The sequence below is a fragment of the Poromitra crassiceps genome (assembly GCF_964638095.1).
Source record: "Poromitra crassiceps genome assembly, chromosome: 8".
NCBI classification, from domain to species: Eukaryota; Metazoa; Chordata; class Actinopteri; order Beryciformes; family Melamphaidae; genus Poromitra; species Poromitra crassiceps.
In genome coordinates this window covers 33,133,512-33,145,895 of record NC_139629.1, presented here as the reverse complement: position 1 = coordinate 33,145,895, position 12,384 = coordinate 33,133,512, and the positions used below count along the sequence as shown (strand labels likewise).

The 12,384-nt window shown below is 43.6% G+C and overlaps 1 protein-coding gene across 1 annotated transcript; it reads right to left on the bottom strand.

Annotated features, from left to right (window-relative positions):
• Positions 1-217: 217 nt before the first annotated feature.
• nt5dc2 (5'-nucleotidase domain containing 2) lies at positions 218-10,319 on the bottom strand. Its single transcript, XM_083641708.1, has 14 exons — positions 10,204-10,319; positions 8,825-9,009; positions 8,659-8,733; positions 8,497-8,552; positions 8,006-8,099; positions 6,865-6,993; positions 6,162-6,222; positions 5,546-5,648; positions 5,013-5,114; positions 4,742-4,823; positions 3,248-3,334; positions 2,828-2,968; positions 1,916-1,980; positions 218-1,755 (listed from the first exon to the last, which is right to left on the bottom strand). The coding sequence occupies exons 1-14, from the start codon at positions 10,220-10,222 to the stop codon at positions 1,494-1,496; spliced, it is 1,461 nt and encodes a 486-aa protein (XP_083497834.1). The 5' UTR covers positions 10,223-10,319; the 3' UTR covers positions 218-1,493.
• Between the last annotated feature and the right edge of the window lie 2,065 nt (positions 10,320-12,384).

Sequence of the window (12,384 nt, the reverse complement as noted above, 5' to 3'; positions counted from 1 at the left end):
TAGTGATTGACTAATGACAAATTATTCCTTAGCTACTCATTAACTAACTATTAGTTAATGATTAGTTTACTAGTAACTACTACAGTATTTGTGTACGTTGTTGTAAAGAATTTACCCAATAAGGTATTAAAAGGATGAGAAAAAGTTCAAGTTGCATCCTTGTAAAAGTCAAAAAATTGAGTAAAGTCCAAGGCCCACTCTGTTTCAGGTAGAAAAGTTAAAACGCCTTTATTGTGGCATGGCTAAATCACAATTAAAAAGACCAACGCATTTCAGCTACAGAGAGCCTTCATCAGGGTAGGGTTTTACTAAGGACCCACGCAGCGCTTCCTCATCCCTTCTCTCAAAAGGTATTAAAAGGGTTAGTTATTTTATTAACTAAAACTATTAGGGAAAGTAACTAGACAACACAAACTACATTAAACAAACAGGCAAAGGTTGCAGACCCCAAACACCTGCAGACAGAGACAGGAGAGTGGGAGAGTCATCACAAAAGCTACGATCTTATCAGATTCATTCAATTCAAAGGCCAGCTCAAAAACTGGCTTAAAACAAACCAATTTTGTGAACACTTAGCTTAATAGCTGCCTTCCAAATCTTCTTCTCTTCCTGCACTAGGCACTTCACCACATAAGTGTAGCACTTAAGAGAGAGTAGAGTAGCCTTCCATATTGTATCTATGTATTGTTATCATGTAACCTGTCGAATGTAAGGTGTAGTATTCTTCTTTTAGCACTGACATGCTGCATGTACATCCTGTCTGTGTTTTGCTGTAATTTTGATGTCTGTAATGTTGTGGTATCTCTTGCGATGACACGTTACAGGTATATCAGTTTGTTGCGTACATCCTGTCTGTGTTTTGCTGTAATTTTGATGTCTGTAATGTTGTGGTATCTCTTGCGATGACACGTTACATGTATATCAGTTTGTGCGTTGAATGAATGTAATGAGTGATTGTTTTGATATTTATTGGGGACTACGGATGTAAATTAGCATTAGCTAACTCCGGCATATTTACATGTTTTCGTATATAGAGGCTTCTGTATTTCTGAACATGTCCATTAATGTGCATTGTCCCGTCACAATAAACCAATAAAGAAAGAAAGAAAGAAAGATGGGGGACCCTGGGACAAAATCTTATCAAATGGGGATCTGTGGTTTAATTGGTGTCAGTTTAGGGGTTCTTGATGTGAAAAGGTTTGAGAACCACTGCTCTACTCTACTGTAGGCCACTACAGTCTACCATGACGTTGAGTGAACCCGGCATGCTCTTTGACCAGCACTAACTCTACAGCGCCCTCTGGTGACTTCATTGTAGTTCACTATAGTTCAAGACACAGGGCTGACAGGAGTTGGAATTGCCCAGGCTGTGCAGGGAATTGTGCTGCAATTAACTTGCCTAAATACATCTTGCTCATGAGGCTATCTGAAGTGTTCACCAGGCCTAGAACATAAAGTCCTATTAGTCCATGAGGAGAGTGCAGTGGCTGCTCTCATCGTATGGTCGCCATGTCCTCCAGAAAAGGGGTCTTCATGCAGCCGGTGCACATCTGGTCCATCCACAGCGGAGCCTCGTGCTGCAGAGGGGTGCGGCGGGGGTAGAACGTGTAGGAGAGGTCGTAGTTCAACAGGCAGCTGACGGACGCCATGTAGATGTCCGAGAAACGACACAGACGCCTGGAGAAGTAGGTGGGGTTGTGGCACGTTCGGAAGATGCTGCCGAACTGAGGGTTGAACAGGTTCTTGGTGATCAACCTGGAAGATAAAAAAGGTCAGGGTTCACTTTGAGATGATTGATCTATGCAGTGAAATAATTTGACAAAAGCAAGTTCATTGTGAGACGAAAGTGGATCCTTAGCTGAATAAGGAGATTTTAGAATGTAGCAAATGCATTGAAGATATAAGTGGTATTTACCTGAGTTCCTCTCTCTCCTTGGCCCATTCATCTAAAATCTGTTTTGACTCTGTGTCCCGATGCATCTAGAGGATAAATAATATAACAGTATGAACAAATCAAGGCATACTCATATAAAAAAATAAACTGTTAAAGTTGGAAGATTATCCCATATTTTAGCAAAGAATTGTCAGATCCTCAGGTTAAGGGTGCGAAACACAGTTTGTTTTCTTTGGTCCAAACCAGGTTTACATTGTTGCTTTTTTGTATTTGGTTCATTTGGGTTCACACTGCCCACTTACAAGCAAACCAGGAGGTACATGGACTCACAATGGGCTTATTTAGTTTTGGTAACCGGTCTTCATCCCAGGTAAGAAAAACATGAAGAAATAGCTGAATATGAGCCCAGAGACTGTGGTTTGCCCTCTGTTCATTTTGTGACGCTAGGCTTTCCAAGCACGAGGAATTGCTGGCTATCAGATGTCAACGTCTGTTTCCTTATACCCATAAAAACTTTATTTTGGGGGTAATGTCCTGTAGTTGGTTCAGATGACATTCTCATTACTAATGGATGAACTGCACCACAGTTCTTTTGGTCCAAAAAGCCACTATCATCCCCCTCACCATCTGGCTTCTGTCTTCAGTGTGAAAGGGTATAATCAGTATTCACTCTCAGGTCAAATGACTCTGCAGTAGTCATGGGTTATTAACGGCTCCAGCTCCACAATCGGCAGCATTGTAAACATGACACCAGGTGGACACGCTAATGTTGACGCCTTGACACCGGCGCGATGCTGCATTGTGCCCCCCCGTGTTTCCCACAGGTTGAAAATGTACTTTCATTATGGCTAACTCTTTTATATTGTCTTTACGTTGTGAACCACTCCAAAGATGTGTGAACCGCTCCAAAGATGCTTGGAGTGAATGTCTCACCTGCAGGCGTTCCAGTAGTCCAGTTAGAGCCTGCAGCCAGGTGAGACTCTGAGCATACTGCCCTCTGCTCAGCACTATGGTCTCTGGCTCCAGCTCAGGCACTATGGCTCCTGTGCGCCAGCCGTGTCGCAACATCAGGTCCTGCAACAACAAGTACAAGGGTTTTCATCAGACACGTGTGTGGGGTGATGCAACATCCACCCGTGTGTTAGAATATGAATACTACAGTCTGTGAGTATAATGACGAGAGTATTCTACCACACCCTGAAAGGACCCATAAATGTGATATGAAATTCATAAAGACTAATAATTATGATTAACAAACAGCATCAAGACCTAAGAAAAAAATAATGTGGATTAATTGTGGAATCCTAATGCATTCATTGATCTCTGCTGGCATCATGATGGTGTGCCACTCACAGCTAAATCACTATAAAGATGGTCTCCAAAGTAAAGAACGCTGGATCCTCTCCAGCCTGTCAGTCTCAGGAAGTCAAACAGGTTCCCCTGAAACACAACAATAAGAGGCACAAAGCACAGGGGATTTCATTTAGTTTATTAAGACTGAGGCAACATGCACGGTGTCGATGCACAGCAATACGCGCCTATTTCCCGTTACACGCAAATCAGCCATTTTGTGTCTAAAATGCAGGAAGTAAAAGAAGATCCAGTTTGCTGTTCCTCCGCTGCAGGGAAACATACAATTTATATCAGTGCGCCGAGTAATTCTTATATCGTGTTACTTCCTGCATTTTAGACACAAAATGGCTGCTTTGAGTGTAATGTGAAATAGGCTAATTAAACACATATAGACACATAAAGGGCAGTTTAGAGTACAGCAATTTATGATCGCCCGACGAGCATCGCTGCACGTCACGTTACGTTCCATTATTGCTGGACGCTGATTTTGAACGCTGTCGCTCGTAAAAAGTATAAATACTAGGCGATGGGAGAACGCATCGCAGAGGCGCAGTTTCATTTCATTTGCTGCATTTTCATTTTCTCTCAAGACATGGAGGTAGAAAAACAAGAGCTAGCAGTACTTTCTGGAGCCAGCGATGGGGTCAAAGTTGAATCCAAATGAAGTCCTGGCGATGGGCAACGATCATCTAAAAGATGCCAAATCGCCCGTCGCTGGAAGTATAAACATTATATCGTAGCCACCAACGATGGAATATGATCATGGTCGGTCGCAACCCCCATAAATCGATGTACTATAAACTGCCCTTAAGAGTTCTGATGAGGCGACCAGGAGCAGCAGGTAACATTTTGCTTTGAGAGAGAGGAGTAAAGGCGTACACACTACACAACTTAAGATTTAGCTGCCCCAGACAAAAGTTCTTGAAGACAAAAGTTAGAAGTTACCAAAGATTGTTAAGTGTGAGCGAGTCAGAGAAACAGTTTCATACATCCAGAGGATTTCAAACATGTTTGATTTTGTCAGCAAGAACATCTGCAATGCTCTTGCTGTGTGTGAGATACGTAGATACGTTCTGAGAACGGCGAGCAGCAACAGCCAATGATGGCTTGTGAGGAAACCAGGCAGAATAGATGGAAAATATCAATATAAAACATGTCATTATGGATTCATAATTTCCAAACTCTGCTTCTAGCACTTGTTTGGTTGGTTTTCTGGGACAAATGACTCACAAAGTGCTACCAGCTGCTCTTCCTTCTCAAACCCCATTTTTGCACAATCATCTGAAGAACGACATCACGTTTCACATTTGTGTTGGTAAGGCAGGGAGATATTGAAATGCTTGAAGTGACAAATCATTTCATAATGTGACTCAGTGTTTGCAGTGCGCACCACTATGTCGACGAGACAGGAAACGACAGGAAACAAAGTTGCTTAATGTGAGCGGTGCAGCCATCTTGGTTTTTCAGAGTTGTGCAGTTGGCCCTCTGTATTACCTGTTTGTAGATCTGTCCTTTCTCCAAACTGTTGATCTTGTCCCACTGAAGGTCACCCTTTCCATCCAAGCGTCTGAAAGGCCTGAGAGAGGAACACAATTGAAGGACATTGCAAGGTGAAAAGTCACATATTGAAACTCCAATACAACAACTGTGAATGTATCATGTTCAGTGATTTTTTTTATTTTTTTTTGTTGAAATACGTTGAATCCAGATAACCTTTCTGAATCAGATGAGAGTGGCACCTTCACCACAGAAACACTTTACTCACCTTACACAGTCAGTAAAGAAGTGAGGTTTGTCTGCCTGTACAATGATCACATCGAAAAGGTCTCTCCAGTCTTCCCCCACCATGTGTATCATCCCTTTATTCCTGCAAACAGAAAAAACATCAATATTATTATTATTATTTTTCAGATTTTCTCCCCCATTTTCTCCCCAATTGTACTTGTGCAATTTCCCCCCCTGCTGCCCCAGTCGCTGCTCCGCCCTCTGCCGATCTGGGGAGAGCCGTAGAGCAGCACCATGCTTCCTCCGACACATGCGCAGTTGCCAGCCGCTTCTTTTCACCTGACAGCGAGGAGCTTCACCGGCAGGACGTAGCACGTGGGAGGAACACGCTATTCCCACCAGTTCCCTTCCCCCCCGAACAGACGCCCCGACCGACCGGAGGAGGCGCTAGTGCAGCGACGCCCAGAAAAACACATCAATATAACAGAGATTGCAGCAGTATTGCTTGCCTTCATCATCAGTCAGCTGGCACTTACGAATGCACATCTCTGTCTGTCTGATAGAGGCACTCACACAAAGCTGAAGGGGCTGTTGGTGATGAGGAAGAGTTTCTTCCCTTGACTGACCAACTGATTCAACACAGCATAGGTCTCCTCTCCCCTCAGAATGAACTTATCTATGGAGAGCAGAAGAAAATACACTCATCAGTGCAAAGTGTAACGGTGAAGTCAGAGCGTGTTCAGCAATATATTGGCTTAACAGCATAGTAAGAAACAATCTGTCTATTTTTATTAGAAGAAATAGACTCTGGGACAGCCCTACCTTTTCTCCTGGCTTCCTGTACAGCGCGCCTCTCCTGCCTCCGTCACTTCCTTTTCCTTTTCGGCTATCCGCTAATAACGTTAACGCAAAAACTCACTGCATAGAGGTGCGTCAACTCGTCTCACAACAACAGTGGAAAATGACTGGAGGTGTAGTTGTTGTGACTAGTAGTGTCGGCAAAGTCGCGGCGCAAGTTGCTATTCAGACTGTAAACAGTGGAGCACGGACGCGGAAAAGGAAGTGACGGTGGCAGGAGAGGCGCGCTGTACAGGAAGCCGGGAAAAAATGGTAGGGCTGTCCCAGAGTCTATTTTTCAAATCAAAATTGACTCTGGGTTCCCAGATTGAGTAAGAAATGGATTGCTCACCCAGATCTTGCATGATCCATTTGTACATGTAGCCTCTGATGTGAACCATACCAATCGCTTCCTAATGGAGGAGATCAATATTAGACAGGGATAACAGTTTCCAACGGTCAATCTGTGCTCTCCAAATGTTCATGGTGCCCTCGTTCGCTGCAGGAAAATATGACGAATTGCAACGTGGGGTGAGGCGAGGTAAGAAGCTGAAAACTAGCGGGGTCGCTGTGTCAAACCAACATTGGGATGAATATGATAGTGGACACCGTGCACTGTCCTGTAACTAAAAACCCCTCTCACCACAGGACCAAGACAGAGCAGTTATTGTCCTCTATATACCCATGTGAATCCATGGCAAGCTTTCACTGAGGTCAACAGATACCTGAAGCTGAGCTGAGCCGCCAGCTGAAGAATCACACTCTGCGAAAACAGTCCAATGAAATGCTTCACAATGTTTCTCATCACGATGTTTCTCTCTATGAGCTGAGTAGTGGTTCCCAAAGTGGGGGTCGCTCACGGGACACCACTGGGGTGGTTCATGAGGTGGTTTCCAGAATGTGTGAAATTGGCCTAAATAATGTGTGAACTACAGAATGTGTCAAATACAATTTCAAAACTATTAAAAAGAGCATATTTGAACCATAATTGTTGTGTTTTGTTTGTTTTGTTTACAGAATTCTCAGCATGTGTCAGTCAGTGGGCGTGGCCTCACCGAGACATCCTTGTAGAGGTGAATTGGGTCGTATTCGATGTTGTTGGAGACGAAGAAGTCGTTAGCCACGGCGAGGAGGGTCATCTCTGGCAGGGAGAAGATGTCCATGAACTGCTTCACCTTTGGCCCCTGTGTTGAGAGATTTTTTTTTTAAATGCTTGAGATTTATTTTCACCTGCTCAGGAGGGACGCAAGAAACGTGTGTGGATTTGTAAAAACGAACACACACCTCTCCAACGTCCTTTCAACCGCTTCTTAATTATAAAGCTAAATAATTGGAAGCACTGGGACTACCCTGCAAACAGCTCATCCCCAATGGAGACGAGAGCCACAGCTAAATGACTTTGGGCAGGACTGTTTTTCATACTTCACACTGCAGGAAGGTACTTAAAAGACTCGATGGACCATCAACTATTTGAGCCAAAACGTCAAAACCTGAACCAGTCCACTCCTAATTAGTTAACAGGTCAAATTACCTGTGTGTGTTTGTCAGACTCAATAGGAATTTGCTGAACTATGAACAACGGATTTTGTTGGACACAGAGTCCAGCTTTAGTCCGCTTTATTTGGGTTTAGAAAACTGCCTTTCAGTTTATTCATGTCGTCAGTTGAGATTAGAGGATTTATGTAGTGGTAACGCCATAACTGTGGACAGCAAACACATTTAATCCCCAAGCGCACTTCCAGAGTTGCTGCATGAGATTACGACAGAGCCTAAAATGTTAAGCAAGACTCTATTTCAATCTGCCAGGCCCTATTGAATGCTTGCACACAGGGATGTAGTGGTAAATACAGAGGTGGGTAAACTATCCAAGGTGAGTCGTTTATCCACCTTGTTTCCCCTCATTGATTGTTACAGTTGATCTGGAAAATAGGTGAGTACACTCTTTCAAAGAGGTGGGTAAACTGGTGTTTACTTGCGTTTATCCTCCACTACACCCCTGCCTGCATACAGAGAAGCATACATACTTTATATGAAATTGACATATTCATCACACACACACACACACCCCCACACACACACACACACACACGGTATATAAAAAAAAATATTTTGAGGCACTGGTACGTTTTTCCACCCAGGTCTGCCCTCCACTGACCTGATAGATGAATTGTGTTTACATAGAACTCTCCGCCTCACCTTTCCATAGAAGCCGCTGGCCTGCTGCAGAGGGACATGGTGCGTCCCCCCATAGAGCTGAAGGACCTCCTCATCTGGCAACGGGCTCAGGCCCCTGGAGATGTCACAGAGGAATGAATGCACCACAGCATGTGAGAGCCAGGTAGCCTGGGTAAACCCAGCCCCCAGTGACCTGCTCTCAGGCTTACCCTGCTCACGAGTCACTGAAAGGTGACTGAGAACTCTGGGAGCAGGTCACATGGGGGCTGGGTTTACCCAGGCTAAGAGCCGGGCAACAACACGATCAGACAAAAAATATAAAATCGCCTTCAGCAGCAGGGATGGGCATGAGGAGGACATGGACAGAAATCACTGTAGCGTAGAAGGAGGATCACAAGTACTAGTAATTGTTGGTAATAATAAAAAATAAATAAAGTGTTGGTAATAATTGTGAGCTAAATTGCATTGCGTTTTGGGACCTTTTCGCACACAAAGAGAGTATCAATGCTCACCGATACACAGTTCCTGGTTGAATGTAATGGAACGCATCTATCTTCATCAGGAGACCCTTGAGGATGGGTAAAAAGCAGTTTCACTTGTAATGATCTGTATTCTCCTGCTGCACTTTAAAACTTTTTTTCTTCTCCAAAGAAGGGCTTGGACATAACGTTCACCTTCTCAATGTCATAGTGAAGGCCTCGGACAGCGAAGTTGGGAATGTAGTCGTATTTGCGGATCTCTTCAGGGTACTGTCAAGCAAGAGGGAACAAAATGGATTCATGATTTCGGAATCTAAATAACTATTTGAACGTCGAGACACTTGAAGCCCCTGGAACAGACCTTGAAGTGTTCGATGAGGAAGTCTCGTGCCCTGTCGTAGATCATGGCGTCGAGGGCGCTCGAGTAGAGGGCCAGTGTGTAGTCGTAGTCGAAGCCGTAGATGTCCACCTCGGCCAGGCTGACCTCGTTGTTGGCAAAGATGGTGGAGGAGCTGAGCGAGGTACAGGCGCCTGGTGGGACCACGTCTGATGATCCAGAGATTGCGGATGAAAAAACCCCCATTCAAATTAAATGCGTACAATACAGATCAATTTAGACACATCTCACAGTGACTAATCAGAATTAAGAGGATGACGCGTAATCCAAATGAACTAATACGTTTGAGCCGTTCCACCACATTTGACTCAAGTTGAAAATTCAGCGCTGAACTTTTTCAGAGGAAAAGCATGCAGAGATTAGGAAACCTGCTGATTCAGCACTTCTGCAGGGCAAAGCAAAGCATGCAGTCACTCTAGTGAGGCAGGCAGCAACAGGATTGCAGAGAGGTTGGGCAACGTGCAACTCATTGCACTGAATCCAACTGTATTTAAACCTTGTTTAAATAAATATGGTCTAGGGGGGAAAACGGGCAATGAACTAGATTCTCCATTTGGATAACAGATCATGAAAGATGTGCTCAGATTCAATGATTCATTACTCTACAATTGATGGGGGGGGAACTGGAAAAAAAATAAGGTTTTGATTTCAGATGGTTTGATTGTTTGCATTGCAGAGCAAACACACACAGGCACAAACTAAACAACGATTTTAGAATCCCTTTCACAATCTCACTCTAAACCCTTACTGGAAAATGAACATGTGACCGTCAGACTGGATGGGTGAAAGTGGGACATCCTGGCACAGTTCAGTGGGGGCAACAGAGGGGATGGATCTATACCATTGATAGTACATATAGATACCATATCTATACCCACTCTGAGGAAAGTTCACCTTCAGCTGCTCTGCTAATGGAAATATCTCCCTTTCTAGACTTAAATACTCCGTCATATCTCAAAACATTATTTATATGGCAGTACTAGTTCATTAGACAGCATACAGTAGAGATGGGTTGGCATTTTACTGGCCAGATTAAAACTCAGGATGCATGGAAATTCCGTGCATTCCATGATGGGAATGCACGTTTTGCTTTGGCACTGGGTCAACAGTAACCTGACGCTGCCAGATGGCGGAGTCAGGCTAGGTCAACAGAGGATGAACAACACAATCCCCGAACAAAAAGTCTTCAAGTTGGCAACATGTTTATTCTGGGAACAGGTGACGTGGTTATGACTAAAGCGGTTTCCTATGTGCCAGGGCAGGAAAATGTTGAAATGTGCAAAGAGTTTATTATAATAAAAAAATATATATAATAGCGAGACACACGGAGCTGTACCACTTACCGTGAATCAGCCGTTTCATACCGTTGTAACGAGCCCACAGGTAAGTCTTCTGGTCCGTTTTAGTGGCGGTGGATGAGTACGTGCGCTCAGTAAGACCAGTGGCACCACCAGTGCCCCCCAGGGGCTCCCGTGCTCCTTTCTTACCCCCAGCCCGGGGTGGGAGCTGCTGTGAACCGTGAGCTGCTGGTGACGGCTCGCTGGATAAAGGCGCGTCTCTGCAGGACTTTGAGCCACAACTTTTCTCATCGTTTTGGTTTTTTTTACCGACGTCCTGCCGTCCAGTTCCAGTACCCACACATCTGGAGCACGACGCGTTCCCTCTACTACAAGATCTCCCAACAGGAGGAATCCTGTTCCCTGCTTTAGTCCACAACGCGCGGCTTACACTAACAGCGGTACGAGCTGTCTTGAAAGACATTGTCAGTTCAATGCCGTAAATCACACAAATTCTTAAAATGTTGGCTGACGCTTGCCTGGCATTCCTGGAGCTGCCAAGTCCTTGTTGTTTTTCACCCTACCCCTGCCCTACCCCCACTCACTGCCACTTGTCACGCCCCTTTAGTAAAATATGAATACGGGGGAGGGGCCGTAGTCTCTGTAACCAATAAGAACTAAGATCTTGCAGAACGTAAACTGAACGTAACATGATACAATTAACATACGGTAAGACCACAAACTGCCAATGTTTACCTTGCCAATCAGAAATCAACATCGTAAAAGATAGTATTGCCCAAATAGGCCGACATAAGGTATAGTTAGATTAGTTTAATAAGGGTCCAGGCAGCTCCGGCCGGAGCCAGTACAGAGCACGCCCCCTAAGTACAGAGCACGCCCATAGGCGAGAAATGGAGAAGTGAAATACACATAGCCGTGAACACAAATGCCATTGTGATGGCCCTCTGGCAGATGCAGACATTTTTCTTGTTTGGGAAGGAGCGCTTCGGACTTTGTTTGAGGTAGCCTGGCGGTTTGAGGTGCTCTTTGGATAGATGGATTCGCCTATGGGAGTGCTCTGTAGGAGGCGTGCTCTGTACTGGCCGCCTAAACAAACTGCTACAAAGAGAAACCTACTGGATTTTCCAGCTAAATGCTTGTGTATATTCCGGCCACAATGAGACAATAGTCGCCTATATCCCATATGATATAATCAACAGCAGGCATCTAAAAAAAAGTATATCAATAAGTCTCAATACTGCATTAGTATTGAAATTCCACAGTACATGTAGTGTTCACTTTATTTTTTCTTCATGACAAAAGTGGTTCACAGGTCAATAAAATAAGTTGCATTCACATGAACAGTTGGGACCACCAAATGTGTATGTGGGGCATGTCATTTTCCTACAATATACACAAAATGCAGACCACATAAATAGTTGTTAATTAAAAATATTATACAGCAATAGCCAATTAAATTATACACAACTTGCAAAAGAGTGAATTAAATAGATTAAGAAACCCATTTACAACGTTCAAGACAATATTTAATTATAGTGACATTTTCACTTCTAGCACACTTGAGTTCATGAACAGTCAATCACCAATTAGGACATAGCTCTCTGGTTGTCTATAGCTGTGTTACTATACCTATGTCTAAAACCCTATCTAGACATCATACCTCTCATTCTATGAACTATGGTGATGTTTTCTGAGTCCACAATCAGAAAAAAACAATTTTGTCTCTTTTCAGCCCTCAATAGGCTTGGGCAATAAGTGTTGGGGAATGGTTGACTGACAATGAACTCATTCAGGTTATGCTTGCTAAAAAAGTGAAAATATTCCACCAAAATGAAATATCACTTTAAATCAGTGCGAACACTTGCCAATGAGTTACCTCAAAAACAAGCAAAAACATTCCTTCAAATAAAAAAATACGCCTCACTTCTACAGTGTCGAATAGTAGCCTATTAAAATGTGATGTAGACTAAAACCAAAATACCAGAGGAAAACCAAGGCACTCAAAATTTTCAACACACAAAAATCAGCAGGTGGCCTCTTCTTCTAAAACCTACAATACAGGATGGTAAGTAAAGTGAAACAAGTTACTGTCAACATTTTTCTTGCATTCAGTTTTCCTTCTTTTTAACAGAGATTTCCAAATGTGGACTAAATTATGACTAGCCTCATCAGATTCTCTCATTCCTTTGAATTTAAAATGCACTCTGAAGCAGGTGCATCTTTCCC

Excerpts from the sequence above, each read along its gene's own strand:
- nt5dc2 (XM_083641708.1), bottom strand. Across the intron at positions 8,553-8,658 it reads TTCACTATGACATTGAGAAG|GGTCTCCTGATGAAGATAGA; the intron begins GTGAACGTTATG and ends CCCATCCTCAAG. Across the intron at positions 8,100-8,496 it reads CAACCAGGAACTGTGTATCG|GGGCCTGAGCCCGTTGCCAG; the intron begins GTGAGCATTGAT and ends TGACATCTCCAG.